This window comes from Enhydra lutris, unplaced genomic scaffold (assembly GCF_002288905.1).
Source record: "Enhydra lutris kenyoni isolate GAN:26980312 unplaced genomic scaffold, ASM228890v2 scaffoldscaffold22, whole genome shotgun sequence".
NCBI lineage: Eukaryota > Metazoa > Chordata > Mammalia > Carnivora > Mustelidae > Enhydra > Enhydra lutris.
In genome coordinates, this window is record NW_019154106.1 from 4,947,360 (window position 1) to 4,970,559 (window position 23,200).

General features: G+C 60.2%; 2 protein-coding genes across 3 annotated transcripts in view; one reads left to right on the forward strand and one right to left on the reverse strand.

Moving 5' to 3' along the window:
• Nucleotides 1-10,701, forward strand: part of LOC111149619 (choline kinase alpha) — a 60,741-nt gene extending 50,040 nt beyond the window's left edge. For both annotated transcript variants that reach the window (XM_022506779.1, XM_022506780.1), the window contains 3 exons: nucleotides 2,777-2,883; nucleotides 4,213-4,294; nucleotides 9,516-10,701. In XM_022506779.1, coding sequence (XP_022362487.1) covers nucleotides 2,777-2,883; nucleotides 4,213-4,294; nucleotides 9,516-9,575 — 249 coding nt within the window. In that variant the 3' untranslated portion in view covers nucleotides 9,576-10,701. The remainder of the gene's footprint in view (nucleotides 1-2,776; nucleotides 2,884-4,212; nucleotides 4,295-9,515) is intronic.
• A 1,304-nt stretch (nucleotides 10,702-12,005) lies between these two features.
• LOC111150062 (T-cell immune regulator 1, ATPase H+ transporting V0 subunit a3) lies at nucleotides 12,006-22,693 on the reverse strand. The gene is made up of 21 exons (XM_022507392.1): nucleotides 22,640-22,693; nucleotides 21,380-21,444; nucleotides 20,044-20,174; nucleotides 19,604-19,682; nucleotides 18,597-18,817; nucleotides 18,421-18,506; nucleotides 18,074-18,200; nucleotides 17,906-17,988; nucleotides 17,656-17,749; nucleotides 17,343-17,555; nucleotides 16,634-16,778; nucleotides 14,860-14,999; nucleotides 14,628-14,785; nucleotides 14,464-14,554; nucleotides 13,749-13,867; nucleotides 13,425-13,638; nucleotides 13,055-13,180; nucleotides 12,822-12,923; nucleotides 12,627-12,744; nucleotides 12,238-12,415; nucleotides 12,006-12,156 (listed from the first exon to the last, which is right to left on the reverse strand). The coding sequence occupies exons 3-21, from the start codon at nucleotides 20,158-20,160 to the stop codon at nucleotides 12,078-12,080; spliced, it is 2,490 nt and encodes an 829-aa protein (XP_022363100.1). The 5' UTR covers nucleotides 20,161-20,174; nucleotides 21,380-21,444; nucleotides 22,640-22,693; the 3' UTR covers nucleotides 12,006-12,077.
• Between the last annotated feature and the right edge of the window lie 507 nt (nucleotides 22,694-23,200).

Consider the following 23,200-nt stretch of genomic DNA (forward strand, 5'->3'; position numbering starts at 1 on the left):
TACAGTTCCCTTTCCTGTCTTGAGTATGGGGGCAGGGGCTGTGTGAAGAATCACCCCATGAGGGGCACGCCTGGGAGTCCCAGGGTCCTGGGATCGAGCCCCATGTCGGACTCCCTGCTCAGTGGGGCGTCTGCTTCTCCCTCTCCCTCTGCTTCTCCTCACCCCACTTGTTCTCTCTCTGAAATATATAAAGTCTTTTAAAAAAAGGAAAAGAAAGAAAGAAGTCACCCTGTGGGAAGTTCCTCCTTGGGAGCCCCTGCTCCACTCCTCAGCCACCGTTGGAGCCGTGGGTTGAGAGTGAGTGAGCAGCGATGTCGAAGCAGGCTGTGCTGGGGAGAGGGTATCCCGAGCCTGTGCAGGGCAGCCGCCCTACAGTTCCCTTTCCTGTCTTGAGTATGGGGGCAGGGGCTGTGTGAAGAATCACCCCATGAGGGGCACGCCTGGGAGTCCCAGGGTCCTGGGATCGAGCCCCATGTCGGACTCCCTGCTCAGTGGGGCGTCTGCTTCTCCCTCTCCCTCTGCTTCTCCTCACCCCACTTGTTCTCTCTCTGAAATATATAAAGTCTTTTAAAAAAAGGAAAAGAAAGAAAGAAGTCACCCTGTGGGAAGTTCCTCCTTGGGAGCCCCTGCTCCACTCCTCAGCCACCGTTGGAGCCGTGGGTTGAGAGTGAGTGAGCAGCGATGTCGAAGCAGGCTGTGCTGGGGAGAGGGTATCCCGAGCCTGTGCAGGGCAGCCGCCCACCCCCTTTGCAATGGCAGCTACAGAACAGCCCCTCCCGTGGAGCCCCTGCCAGCTCGGCCGTGTTTCTGAGAGGTCAGAGAGGCATGGGGACAGGGGTGTGATGGGTTGCTGATGACTTCACTCGGGAGAGGTCTCTTGAGCACAGGCCTGTGCCAGGCACGGTGATCTTGTCTTCAGCAGGTCGCCCTCCTCCTGCCGCACGCTGGGGCCGACTGTGACCAGCTTGAGTATGTCCCGAGCCTCCAGGTCACACGTCGGGGGAGGAGGAGACCCAGCAGCAGTCTTTGTAAGAGCCTTTGTGAACGCTGGGCAGCCCCAGAGGTGCCACTCTCCAGCCAGGAGTGGGGGGTGGTTCTGCCGGTGAGAAGGCAGGTTCCGTGGCGATGGGCGGCAGAGCCGTGTGGGCGCCCGCATCACACAGCCATGGAAATCCAGTTCCATTTCGGTTTTCTGAGGAGCTTTACGAGTCACGGAGAGCTGCTGCTTTTCATTTCCTACCCTTTCTGCGCCCAGTAGGTAATCTCATGCTTTTCTCTCTTTAGTCCACTAAAGAGAAGTTGTAAAATGTTAAACTTTCGTCTTGGAATTCCTAAAATAAAGCATCCAAATGAGGTGTGTCATTTTGGAAAGCTCTGCTGGGCCCTGTTAGTCTCTTGCTTGGGAGTTTTTGATCCACGCACATACGTGAAACAGGCTTTAGTGGCCATTTAAAAAAATTACTATTTATATCTGGTTTGGAGTGAAAATTATACTGGTCGAATAACATGAGTTTGGTGTCCCTTTGTAATTTTCTGGACCAAACTTAGATGAGATGATGGTCTTTGAAACTTTGGTAGACTTTGTAAGAAAGCGCGGTCCTGTTCTGTTAGTCGCTCTCAAAGCAGGGCTCTCGAACTGTGGCCTAGAACTTTGGGTGAGGGGAGGCCACCGTTACTGTTTCTTAGGGTATCGACCTTTTCAGATTTTCTGTCTTCGTTGGCCAATTGAGCATTTAGTATCCCAGAAATTAACCCAGCTCGTGTGGCGGTTCAGGTGTGGGTTTTAAAAATGGTGCTTGGATTTGAACCCAGATCTGCCAGTGTTCACTGTCCCCTGCTGATGCCATGTGCTTCCATTTCCTCGTGTGCAGAAACAAACGCTCAGGACGGTGGCTGCTACCTAGACTTGAACAGGCCTGGGCCATCCCCTTGCCTGGGCCGGGGTTACTTCTTCCAGAACACCCTGCGAGGACAGCGCTCAGACGGGAACACTGCTCTCTGGTGGGAGGGGTGCCGAGGGTGAGAGCTGCCTAGGAGAGGGCAGATGGGCGAGGTGGTGGGGAGGCAGTGCTGGCGTTCCAACTAGGTGATCAGTTAATGCGCTTTTCTGGGTAGAGCCACTGCCCGCTGTTTCCTTCTTTATAAAAGAAAGTGAGTGGTGATTTGCTCTGTTCTGGTGCCGTTAGGTATAGTGCGAGGTCGGGGGGCGGGGGTCTCCTAAATCCAGATTCATGGGCCGGCTACGCATGGGACCTGGTGGCCCCTCTTCTCCAAACCAGAGTTAGACCTTCCCAGTTTACGGACACACACGTGTCACCCCGGCATCTCGGAGGTGGAAGGCCCCTCGGCATGGTCTGGTCGGCTCCGCTCTGCCGGCGCATCTGCTGGGGACCTCGGGCTCCGAGGGAGTGGCCGTGCACCATGCCAGCCCATCCGTGGAGATGCGTGGTACAGGCTTACCCTGCTTAGCGACCAGGCCTGGGAAACGGATGTGGAGTCGATTCCACCGGGTGATTTTGTCCGGAAGTGGTCGTGGTTTCCTCTGTTGACTTGCTGGCAGCGCAGCGAGTCTGGTAGGGCTCTGCCAGGGAGCTGGAGACCGCTGCCCCCCACAGTCGAGCTTCCGCGCTCCCACCGGGCACCGAGCTCCTCCGGGCCCCGCCGGCCATGCGGGGGTCCGCTGGTGCGTCGTGCTTCCTGAAACGACTTCCTGACAGCTGCTGACTCCGTCTGTCTCGCCGTCACTGACTCTAATGTGATTTCTGTTTTTTTAAAGCTCCATTTTATTTCCAATTACTTGGCTGCATTCCATAATGAATTTGAAAACCTCAGTAATGAAGAAAAGTCCATTATAGAAGAAGAAATGTTGCTTGAAGTCAATAGGTAATTTTTTTTATTTTTTTTATTTTTTTTTTTTTTTGGTTAATTTCTAAAATAGCTGTGTGTTTACAGACGATAGTCCGGGTGCCGGCCTGCAGTCATGAGTATTTTAGGAGCTTCTTTATACCCATACGTTTCCGGGACTCATACTCTGTCAAAAACTGTTCATCTGGCACCTCTCCAGATGTCCGCACGCAGCAGGTGCGGAGAGCGGGGTCAGGGTACAGGGTCGGGCACGTGGGTGGCGCTCTGCGCTCTAAGCCACGTGCTGCAGGACTGTACAAGGCGGTGCCGCCTGGGGCCTGGGCCCTCTTGTCGCTTGGTGCTTGTCGGGTGGTGGGTGCCATCCAGAAATGTGTTTCTTTTAAAAACTAATTACAAATTGTGAGTGTTGGTTTTGAGTCTTGCTCTTAAAGTGTTTAGTCAGTAGCTCTCAAAGCAGGGCTGAGAAACTTCTGGATTTTGTGAAAGTCTTTGATAAGAATGTTTAAGTGCCTTTGGCCCCCCCTTGTCCTGTCCAGCCCACTTGCCACAGATCACCTCTTCCTGAAGTGTCCACAACCCTGTTGCCGGGCATGTGGCCACCCTCGCTGTCCCGGGGCTCCCCCTGCTGCCTAGATCTTCCCTCTCTAGTTCTAGCATGGATGGAAATAGAAAAATGGAGGAGAGCCTGACAGAAGGCGTAGCCCAAGGCACGTGTAGGGGATCGGGGACCACAAGAGAAACAGTCGGGTTTGAGGAGAACACTGAAGCATTCAGGGAGGCCCACAGGCATGTTGTGAGGGGAACTGGGGTTCGCGGCGACGGGGGCCATGGCACGGCATAGAGATGGGGACCGCCAGGCTCCCCTCTGCTCTGTTTCACTGCTGTGCAAGGGCAGGGGTGAGGGCGAGGTGGCATCCTACCTCCTGGGAAAGTCAGCGAGTCACCAGAGGCCTGCACGTTCCTCCTCCCACTGCACGATGCCTGCAGGGTTGCTGATGCCCCGTGCTCACACCTGAAGCAGAGTTTCTTTCCTAGCATAGCGCACGCACCGCCTGCATGGCTTCCCGGCCTCCGTGTGAGTCCCGGGACAGTAGCCGTGCGCCAGGGACGGCTGCTGGGAGTGTCCACACTGCAAGTCCACCTGTCCCCAGCCGGAGGAGGAAGAGGCCAGCTGTGGTGCCCCCAGCCTGTTCTCCATCCCCGGGGACTAGAATCCTGTTGAGTGGGCCAGGGCTGACTAGGTTTGCACCCCAGTGAGTTGCGGGGCCCGCTAGCAGGAAATCCCATCCCTGGGCCTGTGGCCGGTGCCACACATCTCACGTGCGTCTCCTGCTTTTGTAATTACAGGTTTGCCCTCGCGTCCCATTTCTTCTGGGGACTTTGGTCCATCGTGCAGGCCAAGATTTCATCCATTGAATTTGGATACATGGTATGTTCTTCGATTCCCGGAAACAAAATTGTTCCCCGTGTTTTGAGCGCTGGTGGGGGAACGCACGGTCGTCTTCACAGAGGGCTGCCCGTGTCGCCGCGCAGCGAACCCACCTTGGCTCCGTGTGTGCCATTGGAGGTGGCCTCACTCGCAGGGCAGCGGGCCCACCTCCCCGGCTTCAGAGAGCTGCTGTGCGGCCTTGTGGCTCCGATGGGGGATGTAGAAATCAGATCCTAGCATGTAGCCCTTGACCTCAGTCCCTTCTGGCGCAAGGGGCTGCGGGTGCGGGAGCGCCCTGATGCGTCCCGCGGCTCCGCTCCTGGGCCTGCCGCGCCCCGCTTCGAGCCGGCGGCCGGTGCTGACCGCGGAGCCGCCCTGTTTGCTGCAGCAGATGTGACAAGACCGGCTGTCACCTTCTTCCAGCCTTGGAAACTGTCCTTGACGTAGACGGTTGTAGCTGCGAGTCCAGCCTCCTGCTGCCCCCATTAAGGAGCGTTGGTGGCGTGTCCTGCGGTGGGGGCACCGTCTGTGGCTAGCACCCGGCTTTAGGAAGGTGGAGGGAATGACGAGCTCATTTCATCCTCCCAGTTCTGTGTCAAGCGGATTTCTGCTTCCAGTCGGACGGTTTGGTGACGCACAGATGCTGTTTGGCCAAAGAAGGGGGAATAAGGAATTTTAAAGCAGATGTAGAGACATGGTTAAATGATGTTGTTAAGACAAAGTACAGGGGGCGCCTGGGTGGCTCAGTGGGTTAAGCCTCTGCCTTTGGCTCAGGTAATGATCTCAGGGTCCTGGGATCGAGCCTCACATCCGGCTCTCTGCTCAGCGGGGAGCCTGCTTCCCCCCCTCCCTCTGCCTGCTTCTCTGCCTACTTGTGATCTGTCAAATAAATAAATAAAATCTTTTAAAAAAATGTTTTAAAAAAAGACAAAGTACACATCAAAAATATTACCAAAGCAAGGAATAATTTCATAATAATAAAGGGATCAATGAATCCAGAAGATATTAAAAAAAAAAAATCGTAAAGGTGTACATACCTGTCTTGCCTCAAAAGACCTAAAGCAAAACCTGAGAAAACTGAGCAGGGAGAGAGGCAGACCCGCAGAGCAGAGGGGCAGAGCCAGAAACAGCAGCGGGAGGGACGGAGGAGGGGACTGCACTCTCGCCCAGCCTGACATATCAGGCGCCCAGCTGCTGCGTGTATGTCCTTGCCCGTGAATATGGCACATGCATCAAGATAGACCGTATGCTGGGCATTGGGAAACAGGTCTCAAGCTGGAAAGGACTGAACCACAGAGGATATTCTCTGACCACGGGGGAATTATGAAAGCAACAACAAAATCTTGAAAATTCCTAATTATTTGGAAATTAAGTAGTACACCTATGTAAGCCCCGGATCAAAGAAGAAATGAAATAGAAGCTATTTTGAACAAATTATAATGAAAACACAGTATATCAGAATTTGTGGAATACGGGTTTGTGGGTTTCAAAAATTTGCGGCTTTGAAGGTTATACATTTGCATTAGATAAGGAAGTTCTCAAATCAGTGACTGAAGCTTTTGCCTTAAGCTAGAAAAAGAAAAACCAACCTAAGGCCGAAGTTAGTAGAACTAGATACAGGAGGGGAGCCTCACTGGCTCAGTCAGTGGAACATGTGACTCTTGATCTCAGGGTCGTGAGTTCAAGCCCCACATTAGGAGTGGAGCCTGCTTTTAAAAAAAAATAAAGAACTAAATAAAGCTAAAAGCAGAAATCCTTGAAATAGGAAATGCGTGGGCAAAAAAAGGGAAAGAATCGGTGAAACCAAAAGTTCGTTCTTCGAAGAGCTCAATACAATTTACAAACTTTTGGCTATACTGAGCAACCAAGAATGAAAAGACACACATGACCGGGCTCAGTACAAGGGGAAGACTTCGCTCCGGAGCCTACGGACGGTAAAAGAGTAAGAGAATATTATGAATAATTTTATGCCAGCGGATTTGATAGAGTGCGTGAAATGCGCACATTTCTTGGAGATACAAATGACAAAAATTAACCTAACACATGGTCATGTGGTTATTGAATGAACTGAATTCATACTCCAAAAACTTCCCTGTAGAATAAAGTGCTGGTCCTGGTGAATATCGTCAAGCACTTAAGGAAGAAATCATACTGGTTCTGCACAGAGTTTTAGAAACTAAAGACTCATTCGATGAAGCATTGCCCTGATGCTGAAAGGAGACAAAGACATTTCAAGAAAACGGAAGATCAGTGGCCTTCATGAACAGGACAGAAAAAGCATTATCAAAATATTAGCAGGAATTAAAGGTGACATTTACAAGAAGATAATGTGATCGAGTAGCATGTATTTCCGGAATGCAAGGGTTAACACTTAATTTAACATTTTAAAAACCAGTTCGTGTAATTCAGCGTATTAACAGAATGAAGGAGAAAAACCATATTATCTTCTCAGTGAATGCAGAAAAAGCATTTGACAAAATCCAGTATCCATTCACACACACACAGAAAAGCCTCCGTAAAGTAGGAATGCAAGGGTCCTTCCTCAGCCAGGCACAGGGCACGTATGAAAACCTACAGCTGATATCGGGAGAGCTGGCGCGCTTGGAGTCACCAGAGCCCGAGCCTGAGAGCGAGGCAGGCGCACCCCTCCCGTGACCCACACCCCCCACGCCCCTGGCCCCGGAGCACCTAACTAGCATAGTAAGGCCAGGAAAAGAGATGAAATGCAAAAATACAGGAAAGGAAGAAGAAAAACTGCCTTTATATTGTTGATGACATGATCAAATACATGAGAAAATAGGAAAGAGGTGAGTTTACGGGGGTCACAGGGTGCAAGGGCAGTGCTCGATGATAACCAGCTTTGTTGTACGCAGGAGAAACAGTCACAAATGAAATGTCGCTGGGTTTACAGTGGTATAAAAACATGAAATACTGGGGCGCCTGGGTGGCTCAGTGGGTTAAAGCCTCTGCCTTCGGCTCAGGTCATGATCCCAGGGTCCTGGGATCGAGCCCCACATCGGGCTCTCTGCTCAGCAGGGAGCCTGCTTCTTCCGCTCTCTCTGCCTGCCTCTCTGCCTACTTGTGATCTCTGTCTGTCAAATAAATAAATAAATAAATAATCTTAAAAAAAACCAAACAAACCATGAAATACTTAGGGATGAGCTTTTTAATATATGTGCCTGATCTTCACACTGAGAAGTGTAAGACATCGCTAAAAGAACCTCAATAAATGGACAGCAAGACCACATTTATGGCTTTAGAAGACTCCGTATTAAGAGTCTGTTCTCCCCAAACTGATTTCCACAGTCTCCATGATCCCAGTCAGAATCTCCACAGGCTTTTTGGCAGAAAATGCTAAGTTCTAAAATATGTGTGACTAAAACAGTGTCAGAGGACTGATTGTGCCCGATTTCACGATGTATGGAGACAGTGAGGCATTGGCGTAAAGGCAAGTATCCGACGCCCCAAAGCACACTAACACACACGGTCCGATGACACGCCACGGGAGGGCCACGCTAATTCATCGGGGAAGGGGTTCGATTTTCAAAGCTGATGTGGGAACAGCTAAACAGCCACCTGGGGAAAAGTAATGAACCTTGGTCTTCTGCCATACACGCAAATGAACTTGAAATGGTAACAGACCTAAGTGTACAAGCATCTGGAAAGCAAAGAAGAAGAGCTTTGTGACCACGACGGAGATTTCTTGGGTTACGTGAAGCACTGACCATACATGAGAAAAGATCCGGTAAGTTGGGCTTAATCAAAATGAAAAACTTGTGCTTTATGAACGACACCATTAAGAAAATAAAAAGGCAAGCACAGAGTTGGAGAAAACGTTGCCAGTCTCTAACGAGGACTTGTATCTAGAATGCATAAAGAGCTCACAACTTAGCAGGAAACCAGACGTGCTACTGTATAGCAGGCAGAAGATTCGAACACGTCACAGAAGATAAAGGAATGACCAGTGGACATCTCTCGGTCTAATGTCCTTGGTCGTACACAAAATGCAAATTAAATCCCCAGTGAGCTACGCTGCACACCTGTGATGGCTCAGACCGAGGACCCCGACGGTACCCAGTGTGGGCAAGGACCTGAGCAGCGGGCACTCGCATGCGTTGCTGAGGGGGAGGGAGAAGGTCTGACCCGCCTGGAAGACGGCCTGACCGTACAGTTGGCGGGCAGCCCGGCAGCCGCCTGCTTCGGTTCTGACCCGAAAGCCCGTTCCCACACCGCTCGGCACTCGGGTGCACATAGCAGCTTTCTGCTCAGTCGCCCTGACCTGGAAAGCGCCTGCCCGCCGGTCAGGTGAGTGGGTATTTGTGCAGTGATGAGCCACCAGACAAGTCGTCCGCGGGAAACGGGAGTGAACCCCGGACCCTCACAGCAGCGTGGAGGAATCCCGGAAACGGACCGAGTGAAACAAGCCAGACGCGGAGGGGCCCACGCTGGGTGAGTCCACTTATGGGAAAGCTGTCTGCGGCGATCGGGGATGGAAACCAGGTCAGAGGCTGCCTGAGGCCGCGCGCCGGGACCCACGGAAGCCGAGCGTGCTGGGGGGCCCCCGGCAAGATGCCGGAGCTGAGCTCCGTGGACGCATTTGTGAAAAACGCCCGGCTCCGCGAAGGGGATCATTTTTGTGGTCAACGAGTTACACCCCGATGCAGAGTTTGCGGCAGCGATGCTGGAACCTTCCTGGCAGTCCTTTCCATCCCGAGTGGGCGGCTTCAGAGGCTGTGCTGTCCACCCTGAGGGATGGGGGCGGGAGCAGACCGGGAGATGCCCGGGGGCTGGATGATTCTTGCGCAGACAGGACTCGGGACCGGTGTTTCTGCCGTCCCTCTCCGGCCCTGTGCCGTAACCCTGCGGGTGATCCCAGAAAGTTGGGGTACCTTCTTTCTCGCACCTCTGCTCTGTACTTGCTGGCTCAGCCCTGGGGACCTGCTGCTTTGAGAGAGGAGCCTGCATCGGAGTCTGTGCCCGCAGCCTTCAGTGTAAACAAGAGGGTGAAGCTGGGCAGCGCCAGCCGTGTAGACAGAAGGTATGGTTGCCATACCGGGGTGGCCGGGGTGCCTGAGCTAGGTGTCTGGGCTCCTGACGGCCTGCGGAGCCGGAGCCACTCTGGTCTGTGCCCTTGGTGGTGGCGGGTGCACAGGCCTGGGTGGGACCTGGGCGGCCTTGGGTGGGAGTCCTTGGTGAGGCTGCTCTTTGTTGTGTCTCCTAGGACTATGCCCAAGCAAGGTTCGATGCCTACTTCGACCAGAAGAGGAAGCTCGGGGTGTGAGCGTGGAGGCACCATCCACTTCATCCCTGGACTGCGTGGGGGCAGCCGAGCCAGCGGGGCCCTCCGTGCTCCAACGGCTGTCGCCGCGGCAAGCTTGGGTGGCTCGCAGCCGGACGCAGATGTGTATGATACGAAAGACTGTATTAAAATTGAGTAACATTTATATCCTATCTTGTTCACGATTTCACTAGGACCCTGCAGTGAGATCAGGAGGCAGGAACATAGTACAGTAGTGCAATACCTCCGAGTCTAGAGAAGGCGGCTTCTGTCGGGGCCCGGAGCTCGCGGCCAGCTGCGGCAGACAGCACGAGCAAACAGTGTTTCTGCGGGTACTTTTTTTGGTTAATGTCAGTTTTTCAAGGGTTTGAATTCACGTGCTGGGGCACGCTGTGACCAGGCCCTCGGTAGGTGACAACGTATATAGACGCCGCCGGCTCCCGAGGGTGGCGAGCGAGCCGGGACAGACTGCGACATTGCTTTGCGGCCTGGCCGACCGCGAGTCCCCCAAAGCTGCTTCCTCACCCTTCTGGTCCCCATGGCGGAGGCTCGAGGCTGTAGACCCCGTGTGGGGGGCCGGCCGTTGGCTCCGTCCGATGAATGTAGTTCCTTGGGGCTGTTGTACACACTTGTCCCGCAGCCTCTGCCCCACCCTTCTCAACCGAATGTGCTTTACTAACCCCAGTCTCCGGCCGGCGGGAGCTGTGGCCACGGAGGCCCGGCCGCTGGCCGAGGGGTGGTGCGGGCACCCACGGACACACTCGCCTCCCGCCTGCCCTCCCCCAAAAAAGCAGCCTTCACTCTGCTCTCTGCGGCCTTTCCTCTTCCGCCTCTGCTCAGCCCCGGCTTGCGGACTCTGCCAGGGCTGGTGCACCTGGCGGGGAGAGGGCGGCCTGGCCTGGGCTCTTGTCCGGCTCCCCCTGCCCTCCCTGCTTCCGCTGTCCCTGACGGGGTTCTCCTGATGGGGACAAGCAGCTGTATGGGAAGGTGGGGGTTCCCTGGAGCTGTGAAACCGCATATATTCAATGTCCTTGGGGATAGGGGTTTCTACTCTGAGCTCTTACTCAAATTGCCGTTTCTGCTACCAGAGATTGTAGTGTACAAACAATAAAACCATATGAATCCCGTCCTCAGTGTCCTCCTTGGGTGTGTCCTAAAGCCCAGGCAGGGCTCCTGTTACCTGGTCATGCCGGTGGAGGGCTCCTGGCCAGTTCTCTCAACTCTCCACCCTCCCTCCCACAGAGACCTCTGGAAGCATGTAGAAGCAACTGGGAGCTGTGGGATTTGCTGGTAGAAACTGGAAGGCTGGCTTGGTCAAGGCAGGAGGGAGATTTCCCTTCCAGACATTTAAAAGTTTAGCCAGGTGAATGTGTTTTGGTATCCAAGCAATGAAACTGAGCAGTAAATGATACCACCCTCCCGAGTAAGGGGGACGCTTACCCCCACTCCTCCCTGCGGCATCCCGAGGCCCTGAGCAGGGCAGCCCTGGCCCTGGGGGATGGGCTTCCCCCAGCAGCTGGCCAAATGAGAGCCACTGCGATGGCGATGCCTGGCTTGCCCTGCCCGGGCAGCTCTGGCCTCAAAGCAGCCTTTGTTCCTAAGGCCTCCTGCCGGAAAAGCCACTTTGCGGCTCCTCACCCCAGGACGGAAGGCCTCTGGGAAGCACAGGCTCCACCTCCCAGCCGGCGGTGGGACCCAGGCCAGAAAGACATGCACAATGCCACACTCCAGCCCCCTAGCCGAAGGAGCAGGACTGGTCACCCAGGGAGAGTTGGGAGAGACCGTGGCCTTCACCGAAGGGGCGGCAGGACCCAGAGTCCAGCTCAGCCCTCTTCCTGACACTCCGAGCCCTGGACAATGGGGCTGCCTGCACAGCCTCTGCCCTTTTCTGCAGGATGGGGTGTGTGTTTCTCTCTCCACTGCTGGGTCAGGCTCTGGAGTCCCAGGCTGCTCCCTGCCTCCCTGGGGTGGGGCTGGCACCAGGGCAGCCCATCATGCCGGGCACCACCCTTCATGCCCAGAGTATCCCGAACATTCTCACGGTCAGTTTGCACTTCCCCAGGGATGGGGAGCTCACCCGCTCTGGCTCAGCCTGGGAAGACACTCATCCCGAACTAGAATGTGCTGGAAACAGCCCTCCTTGGTCCTAGGTCTGCCCCCACTTCAGCCCAAGGCTCTGGGACTTCTGCAGATGAGCTCATGGGGCCTCTGCCCAACTTCTCAAGGGCCCAGGTCCTAGACCAGGGCCTCCCACCCCACCGCACCCCACACCAAGCTCAGTCCGGGAGAGCATACGGAAGAGGGGCGTAATACAGCCAGGCACGGAGCCCAGAACACCAAGAGTCTTATGAGATGTGACCAGTCTATGCCCAGAGCCCAGGCTCTGCCACCCCAGCCTTAGCAGCCCCTGGCATTGCAGACGGGACCAAGACACAGTTCGTCGTCCATCTTTATTTCTGGTCTCTGCAGGCAAGGGAGGGACCTGGGCGTGGCCACGGGTGGGCTCTAGTCCTCCTCCCCAGCGAAGGTGAAGGGGCTCAGCTTGTAGCCACTGCCTAAGTAGAACTTGTTCTGGAATTCCACCCTGGGGGTGACAAGGGGACACTGGTGAGGGGCAGGCCCCCCAGGCCTCATGCTGCCCGGGGCCAGCCAGGTGGGCCCTCACCAGTGCAGCCGCAGCGCGTGCAGGAAGGCCCCGAGCCCCTCCATCACCAGCAGGACGGCCGCGGTCAGCACGGCGAAGGCGGCGAACACGGGCACCAGCACCACGGCCGCCGCGCCCAGCTCCCGGCCCATGCGCAGGCCCACACGCATCACCATGGTCCACAGGACCTCCGACAGCTCTGGGGGGCAGGGAGGTGGCTGTGGAGGCCAGGGCCCAGGGGGTGCCCACCCGGCCCCCGTGGCAGCCCGAAGCTCCCTTCCCCCTCTGCCCCGGCCCCATTCCCGTTCCCGGGACCTTCTCCGACATCCTCCCTTTACAGAGGGGATGCCGAAAAGTGACCCACCGGGCCGACCCACAGCCAGTCCGCCCGCCGGGGCCCTCTTGCTCACGGGCATGGGCCAGACTCAGGGCCCAGAGGCGCAGGTAGGACGCCGTATTGGAGATGCAGCCCAGGCAGAACTCGATGGTGTGGATGGCTTGGTGCATGAGCACCTCAGACAGGACGAACTGGGGGGCGGGGGACAGTGAGGGGCCAGCCGGGCTGGCCGCCACCCCCACCCCACACTCAGGGAGACCACACCCACCTCGGCCTCCTCTCTGTCCCCGGGGCACCCCACTTTCTCCTCATCAGAGCCCCAGCCGGCCACGGAGGCATCGGAGGAGTCCAGAATCCCCACCTTGTCATCCTGGGGGTGGGGGGGGGAACATCAGCAGGTCCCCCTCCCCCAGGAGGCTGAGAGGCAGCGAGGGCAGGGTCAAGCCTCCCATCAGCCTTCATGCCCTGCCCCCACCCCGCACCCCTGCCCCGAGTCTCTACCGGCTGGCGGCCAGCGGGCCTGGGCGAGCGGCGGCGGTGCTGCCAGTATAGGAACAAGGGTGTGCCGAGCAGCAGGACGGGCACAGTGGCCAGGGCCAGGACCACCAATGTGGACTGCACCATCTCCTGTGGGGGAGGGAGCAGAGCTTGTCAGGGTGGCCTCTGAAAGCCACGCACCCAGCTCGGGGGTGGGTGGGAAGAGAGCCTGCAGCCCACTCCTCCTCCTCACCCCCAGACCCCTCACTAAGCCGGGACACCGCGCTGTGAGGAATCCTTCTGGGGGAGAAGGGCACCCACGGCCCCACGCCCGCATCCCTGCTTCTCAGAGGAGGAGCCCGCCGCTCAGAGTGGCCCCCCGGCCCCAGCACACCTGGGCAGGGAAGAGGTCTTTGTTGGCGGGGCTGCGGGAGAAGAGGAACATGTTGATGAAGTGGATGAGGATGCTGGGGGCGGTTGCCGCGCTGGTGACAGAGACGCACAGCCACTTGTAGATGACCAGGAAGACGAGGTAGCCAAAAAGCCCCAGCAGGAAGATCAGCTCGGGCAGGGTTTCCAGGAGCAGCCGGTGCCACTGGCCAAAGTGCCTGAGGGACGGGAAGAATGGGGTCCCCAGGTCACCCACCTCAGGCCACCCTGGCCCTGCCTGTCCAGGTGTCCCCCCTCCCCCACCCGTCTGGGGAACCCGGGCCCTCACACGTGGTTGAAGACTCCCAGGACCACCCCGAAGGTCATGTGGGTGACCCCAAGGATGATGGACATCTTCATCTTGAAAGAGTTGAGGAAGCTCAGGTGGTTGACAGCCAGGCTCCAGACCTGGGGTGGCAGGAGGGACAGGTGGCACACAGGGGCCTCTCTGCCAACGTCCCTCTCGGTAGCCCCTCTGCCCCTGGGGGGCCGTACCACTGTTTGCAACCCATTGGCCCATGGTGGGCCAGCAGAAGGGAGCGGTGATGTGCACAGACAGGCCGGGCGGGCAACCAGGGCCCAGACCCTGCTCTTCCCCGCCATGTGACCCTGCCCACAGCTCTCCTGTGCCTCTACGTCCTCATCTGTGAAATGGGAGCAGTGCCAGCATGGGTCTCATGGGACCATCGCCAGGACTATGTACCGCGTCCTGTCGTGCAGAGAGCACAGAACAGTGCCCGGACGGTGGGCTCCGAGGAAGCCAGCGCTGCCCTCGCTGCCACATGCTTCTCTCGCCTTCCAAGTGGCTGCTGTGTGGGCCCAGCAAGGTGGGCCCCTTGTCCTTCTAGAGCCCCGCACCCCTGTACCCGGCACCAGGCCAGGCCCTCAGGAGGGGTGAGGGTTAACGTCCGGGTCCACGCTGGGACAGGGTGAGTGCGGGAGCCCCGGCCCAGCCCGGCCCTCCCACCTGCCCACACACCCCACAGCAAGTGGCCCGGACTCACCGGGTCAATGCCGAAGGGGTAGGGTCCCAGGAAGACACCACTGACCGCGGGGTCCAGGGTGAGCAGCGGGTGTTCGGCCAGGAACGTGTCACTGTGACAACAAGGACGAGGGGTCAGGGGCTGCGGGGGGCCGCAGGGGCTGCGGGGCCGCCGCCGGGCCTCACCTCCAGCCCGACTGGGTGGCCATGGCCGCCACGCTCCAGCCTGAGGGGAAGATGGTCGTGGCGCGGCTGAAGCACTCGTTGTAGATGAAGCCAGTGTAGACGGAGAAGAGCCCCATGAGCAGCAGCAGGTAGCGGCCCGTGAAGAAGGTGCGCCAGATCTGGGCGTGGGGGAGCCGTGAGGGGCGGCCCGGCCCCCCCGCCCCCCACCACCGGCGCCCTGGGCCACCCTCACCTCGTTCCGCGCAGCCTTCACAGCTGGCCGGTCCTCCGCGAGCACCATGGCCAGGGCGAAGAGGAACATGAGCAGCCCGTGGCCCACGTCGCCAAACATCACGGCGAAGAGGAAGGGGAAGGTGATGATGGTGTAGGGCGCTGCGGGCAGAGGGGCCGGGCCGTCAGGGGCACGTGTGCGACGCGGCACCTGCTGCCACAGGAGCCCGAGCCCAGGCTCCGGGACCCAGGGAGACGCGGAGGGGCCGTTGGCGAGGCAGGGACGCCGGACTGCATGTCTGCATCCCCGAGCCCGCCACTTCCTGGCTGGGTGACCAGGGACTAGTGACTCAACCTCTCGGAACCTCTGTTTCCCCATCTGTAAACTGGGGACAGCAATGCTCCTGCTTCGTGGGGCTCCTGTCAACGAGCCTATCTAGGGGCGGGACGGGCGGCCGCAGCACTCAGCGAGAACCAGTTCCCGTGGGCAGAAGCTCGGAGAGGCTCTCCTGACCGGCACCGGGCAAGCTGCGGGAGGCCGAGTTGCTCACGTCCCCTCTGAGGCCTCGCTTTCCCTTCGGTAAGATGGGACGAATCCCTCATGGGGGCTACAGGGCCTCGGTGCGTGTCCCTGCTCTGAGCGGAGTCGTGTCCCTCCCCAGATGGAGTCCTAGCCCCTCAGAAAGCGATCTTCGCAGTTGGAAAGGTCCCGGGTCGGTCCCTGGGAGGCCACCACTGCAACAGGAGGGCTGCCTGGAGCGCCCTCATCTGGGCTGTTTTTTTACAGCAGCCTGAGCCGCCTCCCGCACTGGGAGGCTCTGAGGGCGGGGAGCGACCCTGGCCTTGTTCTAAGTGGAACGGCCTCTGCTAACACGGAGGAACCGTGAGCACGTGAAACGGGCCGAGGGCCCCAGGACAAGCTCTGTGATGCGGCCCCTGCAGGGATGGCAGGCCCCGGAGAACTGTCCGTGACCCTGGTCATCGTCCACTCGGCCTCACGTTCTGTCCTCGTGTCCTGCCTCCACCACGCTGGGGGGGGACCGAGCACCCGTCTCTAGTCCACCAGCTCAGGCCAGAGCCCGCCCTGGCCTATGGCCGAGTCCCTTCCAAAAATGCGCCCACGGCTCACCTCCCACACCCATTCTTTGGACTCAGAAACCCACTGCGATCCCCACCCAGTGACAAGGGGTGGGGAGCGCTGGGCCCCCTGACCACACCGGAGCCAGCCGGCCACACGAGAAGCCACATCCGGAGGGAGCAAACCTGGCAGATGACCGGCAGGTGCCACAGCCGCCCGCCTGCCCCCCAACCCCCCACCTCTCAGCTGCTTCCCTGACTGGTTTCTCCCAGCAGCACCACTCTTCATAGGCCACTTGTGCCAGAGTCCCCCCTCCCCCTGCCCCCCAAGGGGTCGGCTTCTGGGCGAACCGACAGCGGTGGGGCTGGACGAGCAGCTCCACAGGCTGAGTCCGGCCTCGGGGACGGCTTCAGCCTTCCCTGCAAGGCTCTGAGGGCTGAGCTCTTACTCCCATTTTATAGATGTGGAAATGGAGGCTCCAAGAAACTAAGAAACGAGCCAGAGTAAGCAGCTCAGACCTCAAACCTGAGCCGTTCCTTTTGCAAAGCCTGTTCTTTCCCGTGCTGGACCCCCAGTAAACCGAACTAGGGGTGGGAGGGGGGTTGCTGGGGGTGAACACCAAGCTTGGACGCTGCCTCCCCCCGCCCCCGCCCGTGTGGTGGGAGGATGGGCCCGTGTGGAGATGCCGCCCTCCGGGCTGGGGCTCCACAGCTCTCACCGGGGTTGACCTCCTGGTAGCGGCCCACACCATAGGCGTCCACGATGCCTTGGAAGCTGGCCGTGAAGCGGTTGGTGCGGATGAGCGTGGGGGGCATGTCCCGGCAGGGGATGCGGTGAACCACGGCGCTCACACCTGCCTCGCTCTGGGGCACCCAAGGGGTAGAGGGACAGATGAGACTGATGGCGGGGGCCTTCGGGGACTGCTTGCACCCACCCCCCAGCCAGACCCAGCTGGGACAGCCCCTTCTCTCTCCATGAAACAGGACTACCTATTAGCCCCACCTGCCCCAATTCAGGGTGATTTAGGGAGAGGCCGAGGTCAGTTGGACCAGAAATCGCTAGAGAAATACGAGTACGGTGCTTATCCAGGTGGCCCAGGAGAGGGAGCTGCGTTGCCACGTGTGAGCACCTACTAGGCAGCAGCAGCTACAGTGACCCCTGGAGGGTCATCGCACCCATTTCACAGGTGAGTAGCCTGAGGCTCCCTCCAGTAGCCCCAGATCAGGGGCGGTGCCTGTGGAGCTGGCCTCCCAGGTGCTCTGGCCCCTCCGGGGGCTTCGGACATCAGGAGCGGGGAGGCCTTGGGCCAGGGGCGTCAGGACAGACTTCCGGAAGGAGGGGCAGCCCGGGGCCAAGGCCCGGCGATGGCAACAGGAAGTGTGTTGGGAGGTGGGAGCAGGGAAGAGCTGGAGACACCCCGCACTCACCGAGCCATCCCGCAGCGCCTGCTGCAGGGCGGGCAGGTCGCTCACGGCACACCAGCCCTCGGCAATGAGGCACTTGTGCGTGGCGCTCACGCTGCACTGGTTGAGCACCAGGTACACTGCCTTCATCTTGTGGGTCTGCACCTGCCAGGGCGGCAGCAGCCGCTGCACGCGGCCCAGCACCTGGCTCAGGAAGCGCTCCGTCTCCCCCAGGACCTGAGGCCAGAGCAGGTGGTGAGGGCGGCCGGGGCGGGGCAGGGGGGCGGGGCGGGGCAGCCGGCCACGGCCACGGCCACGGCCACGAGCGGGCGCCCACCTCCTGCAGCTCATGGCTCTGCTGCTGCAGCTGCTGCAGGACTCCCAGGCGGCCCTCCTCCTGCTCCACGAACGGGAACACGTGGCAGTGGAAGCTGGCGGGGAGGAGGGGAGATTCGAGCGGTTAGGGGGAGGGGGCGGGGGGCTCTGGTTGTGCGGAGGCTGAGTCTGAAGGGTGCATCCGGGGCAGAGGACGGGGTGGTGACACTCGCCCCCGCCCCCCGGGGCAGAAGGCCCCCCATGGAGCTCACCAGTCCGTGATCTTGCGGATCTTCTGCCCTATCTGTTCGCCCCAGTAGGAGATGAGGAAGGTCATCCACGTAGCCGGCTCCCCCTGCAGGATGGGGCCCGCTTGACCTGGACTCCAGGCCTCCCACCCCAAGATGCTCTCCCCCACCCCCCGGGCCTCCAGCCTGTACCGTCACTGGGTCCTCCAGCGGCTGCTCCGTCTCCCGGAAGCTGGCGATAAGGAAGCCCCGGCAGGCCCTCCAGAGCAGGCGTTCCAGGGCGGCGGCCTTGGCGGGCTCCACGGCACCTGCCACAAAGCTGCCAGGCCAGGCCACCGTGCTCAGGACGGCCGAGTAGGACAGCGGCCCTGCTCCCCGGAAGGAGGCCGGAGCCCGAGGCCGGGCCAGAAGAGGAGACACCCTCGAGAGCAACAGAAGTTGTGGGCCCGAAGGAGGAGGCTGGAGGCGTCTGAGGGTGGAGGAGGAGAGCACTGGACAAGGAGTTGACCAGGAAAGATCTGGAACTACCCCTTACTTACTTGACTCTCAGGTCCTGGTGGGGCCCCGCGGGGGGCTGGAGCAGGGGGGTTCTTTCCAAGAGCCCATCTGCAGGGGCGGCTGCCAACTAAGGGCCAAGAGGCACCACTGAGCCCCTCGCCCAAGTAGGGACCTGGCCCCCCTGCCTCTCCCCTACCCCGCAGGGGCTGATGCTGACCTGGAGGCGATGGCCCTGGCCCAGCACGGCCGAGTGCAGCCGCAGCTGGTGGAGCTGCACCCGCAGAGACTGCTGGTTGCCCCGCACATCCCGGAGCTCCTGGGCCAGACGGTCGGTCTCCTCCTGGATGCGCAGCAGGTCACGGGGCGGGGGCGCCAGCAGCCTCCCCTCGGGTGGGGGTAGCACCAGGCCAGCCCTCCGCACTTCCTCCTGTAGGAAGGCTGCGTACGGAGTAACAGGTGTCAGGGGAGGCCGTTGGGGGCCGACAACAGCTCACGGCCAGTTAGCCAAGGGCCACATAATGTCTAGGGGTCCCAAACGCCACCCCAAACTCAACTGGCCACCAGCTAATTGATTCACTGAGTCCACGACCCCCAGAAAACCCCCAGGCCAAGTTCTATCCCCAAAGGGCCACTCTCCCTGTCCTGAGCTCTCTCCCTTGGCCACTGTCCCACTGGGCCTGGGTCCCACAGTGGGGTCCAGGCAGGTTGGCCCGAGCACTGGGGGGCCCAGGACAAGAGCGTGCATGGAGCCCGCTGCCTGAAGGCTAACAAACCATTAAAATGAATGTGCTCTGTTCTCCCCTCTCGTCAGCTCCTCTTGGGAGGGGCTGCCAGAGGCCGGGGCCAGGGTCCCCCTCACCTGGGTTGGAGAAGCGGCTCCTTGGGGCACCTGACCCTGGATACTGGCCTCCCCCACCCCAGTCCGTCTGAGAGACAGAGAGAGCTCTGTCCATGTCTCTCCCCTGCTTAGAAACTGCAGTGGCTCCCAGTGTCCCCTGGATGAATTCCTAGGCCCTCATGCAATATTCAAGGCCTCCTCTAAGTGAGCCCCATTCTCAAGGGCACCCCACGGACCCCAGCAGCCCCATCCTGGCTCTGCAGGGCCTGGCCTGGACCTCCCTTCTGCCTTCCACCTGGGGCACCAGGACTCTTCCTTTCAGGCCGAGCTCAACTGGCACCCCCTCCAGGAAGCCTGCCTGGGATGTGGGCCTGAGGCCAACTCACTGAAGGTCTTCTCCAGCTCTTCGCAGCGCCGAACGTCCCCCACGAAGCGTCTCTGGAAGGCGCTCACCGAGGCGTTGAGCTGGGGTTGCCGCACAGATGGGTCAGACTTCTAGGGAGGGGGCCAGGGAGGTCCCCCCACCCTGGGGCCCAGGCTTGGCTCTGGGCAGGCCATAGCTACTCCCCCCAGAAAGGTACTGAACACACCACAAGCCTCCAGCAGCCCAGCGGGAGACAGACCCAGCTTTGCGTGCTCTGGGGAGGGTGTGACAGGGCCCCCGGAGGCAAAGTGGCCTCAGCGTCAAGGCTGGCCTTTCCGAGAGGGGAGCAGCCGCGGCAGAGGTGGCCAGGATTTCAAGCTGGGGCCCTTTCCGGGGGAGGCGGCCTGCCGTCTAGGACACGTAGGGATGAGCCCCCTCCCGCGCCCGTCCGGCCCCACTCACGTCTCTGAACTCCACGAGCCCCAGCTCACCGAGCTGGCTCACGCAGGTGTAAGCGGCTGAGGTGGGCAGGAAGAGCTGGACCAGTGCCACCTCCTCACTCCGGAACATGGAGCCCATGGTCCTGCAGGGGGCTGGGGGGATGGGCGGGGGGAGGCTCAGCGGGGACGGGCCGGACAGCTCCCCACCGACTAGCAATGCCATCCGCCTCAGCTCACGCCATCCATGGGAGGTCTGCTACCAACCCCACCTGACATATGGGGAAACTGAGGCCCGGGCAGCTTCAAAGGGGCACTGAGGTCACACAGGAAGTAAGCGGTGCAACTGCGAGTGCAGCCCGCCCTGGCTGGCCTCACGGCCTGACCCACGCCCCCACCCCCGCACTGGCTCTCCTCACATGCACCCTCTGCTCCCGCTGTCCCTCCTCTGTGACCTGCCCTCACCCTAGGCCCTACTTGTCCTTGGGGCCCCAGGCCAAGGGTCGCCTCCAGCAGCTGGCCTCCTAATTGCCACAGCCCTCGGCTGGCCACCAACCTCGACCTTCTACACCAAGGAGCGTCCGTCCATTTAGACAGACAGCCGGGGCTGAAGGTTGGGGCTGTCCCCCAGCCCCCGAGTCCCCCTGGCAGCTGGAGCCCCCCTGGCAGCTGAGCCCCCCTGGAGGTGTCTGTGTGTGCCGAGGGGGTGGGAGCCTCCAGCGGGTCCCCTGGTGCCCTCACTGAGGGCAGAGGCCCAAGGCCAGGTTGGGGCGGACCTTCCCCCGAGGCTTGGACCGCTTGGCGGCCGATGTCCAAATAGGGGCAGAAACAGCCTTCCAGGTGTCGAAACCCAGGAAAGTGAAACTGTGGAAGCTGACAGGGGCAGGACGGCCTGGCGGGGCCCTGCCCAGATGCCGCAGGGGAGGCCCTGCACTTGCCCCAGCCATGAGCCAGGGCTCCACGGCCATTGCTCTCGGGGCCCAGGGCTTCCCCTTTGTGGGACTCAGTTTCCTTAGCTCTCATAGTGTCAGGGAAGGGGACAGGCGTGGGTGAGGTCCCCAACTGAGGGTGACCATTTGGCGCCAAAGCTCCGCCTGCTGTCTGGGAGGGTGGGGACCTGCCCAGCTGGTCACTTCCTCCCCTGGGCCTGGTTTCCTTCAGTCTAAACAGGGAATGCAGCCCCCGCCCTGGCCTGGAAGAGGAAAGAAGGCGGAGAGGCAGCCCAGGACTGCCGCAGCCCCGGGCCGGGCAGGGAAGTGTGGGCAGGAGGGGCTAGGCTCCACCCGCAGAGGGCCAGGGCCCAGGATCCAGAGTGTGGCTCAGGCTGTGACTGGCTGTGTGTCCTTGGGGGAGCCTCTCACCTTCTCTGGGCCTCCACTTCCTCTTTGGGTAAATGGGACTTGGCCACCCCCAGCAGAGACAGGACCTGGGTGGAGAGATGACAAAAATAGAAGCTCCACATAACCCCTCACCCATTTTACCTCATTGCAACCTGAGAGCAATCCTGGGGAAAGAGGACCTTGTGGCCTTGTTTTACAGACTCTCACGGACAGCTCAGCGCACCTGGAGAGGTGGGGTCTGGGATCAGGTGGTCAGCAGGTGGCTAAGTCAGGCCAGAACTGCCCTTGGAGCTGTAGGTCTGTCGTCCCAGGGCACAGTATGCACTCAGGTGAGGGCTGTTCTCCGCCCAAGGCCCCCTGAAAGGCTGGGCTGGACAGATGAGGGGATTGTAGGGAACCAGGTCTGGGGACCCAAGGGGTACAGCAGCCTCAGGCTGTGGCCAATCTAGTCACTCACAGGGCCTCGGCCTGGGCGAACCCCTTGGGTGGGAATTCCCTTGGATGGGGTGGACAGGGTGTGCAGGGACCTGGTCAGACCCCCTCCCCCACAGGTGAGGATGCCACTGGCTCACCCCTTACCGCCCATCCTCTCTGGCCCCTACCCAAGCCGGGGGGCGGGGTGTACCCTACTCCTTTTAATGGAGCAAATGAAGGTTCGTCAGTCCTTTGGCCTTCAGGATCCAGACTGCAGCCCCCTCCTCCCTCTGTTCCCCCCTCCTCCTGGTCCCTCAGGGGCTGAGGCTAAGGCCAACTCCTTCAGGAACCCACCAGATCTCTCCTCTAAGCCCCTGACCCATGATGATGACAACTGAGCTGGAGAAGAGAAGACCTGCTGCCTCACCCATTCCAGACTGGTAGGCTCTGGAATTGGAGTAACCCCACTTGCCTCTAGCTCTGCCTCTTCCTAGTTGGGTGGGACTCAATTTCCTCATCTGTAGAATGGGTCCCTCCCTCCGAGGAAGATGCCCCAGAGAAAGCCCTGAGCACCACCAGAGCAGCACCAGGACGGGCAGAGTTGGGCTCAATAGTTAGCGGCTGTTAACTCTCCGTCTTCCTCTTCCCTCTCCCCCTCCACCTCCTCCTCCTCCTCCTCTTCCTCCTCCTCTTCGGCGCCACGGCGGCCCCCACCAAGGCCGCGACACCCGGCGGGCCGGTAGACTGAGTCGCATGCACTGGCCCAGGTGGGATGGGGGTTCCAGGGCCCCTTTCTCCAGGCAGGGCGAAGCGAGGGTGGCAGACGGAGCTGGGGAGCCCTGCGGATCCCGGCTGGGGCACACTTACCCCCGGGTCCGCCGCACGCGGCGCTGCTCAGTTCTGCGCTCCTGGCTCTGCGCTCCCGGCCGCGGCGCCCACGGAACTCGCTTTCCCCCGCCGGCGGGCCGCAAGGGGCGGGGCCACGGGAGCCCCGCCCCATCCCCTCCGGGCCCGACGGGGAGGGGCGCGGGAGTCCCGCGAGCGGCCGGCGGGGAGGCAGGGCCCGGCCTGCGGCCCCGCCCGCCGTCGCTCGCTCCCGTGAGGCTGGGGGACGTAACGTGGGGCGGGGAGGCCGGGAGACCCGAGCCGAGACTCAGCCGCGTCGACCGCGCTCGCCTACGTGGCCGGGATGCGGGTGCGGGGAGGCGGCCGGGGCTCGCCCCCCACACACCTAGAGGGCTCGCTGGGCCTGCGGCAGATGGGATCCCAAAGCACTGAGGCTTGAGGTCTAAGGGCCTCGCACCCCGCCTCTGGGACCCCTTTCCTGAGGCCGCGTTTGCACCCGGTCCTTACACCTTCCTGCCTCTTGACCACCCAGGAAAGGGGCCTAAGCTCCAGGCCCAGGGGCCCTGGGTGGGTGCAGCTCTC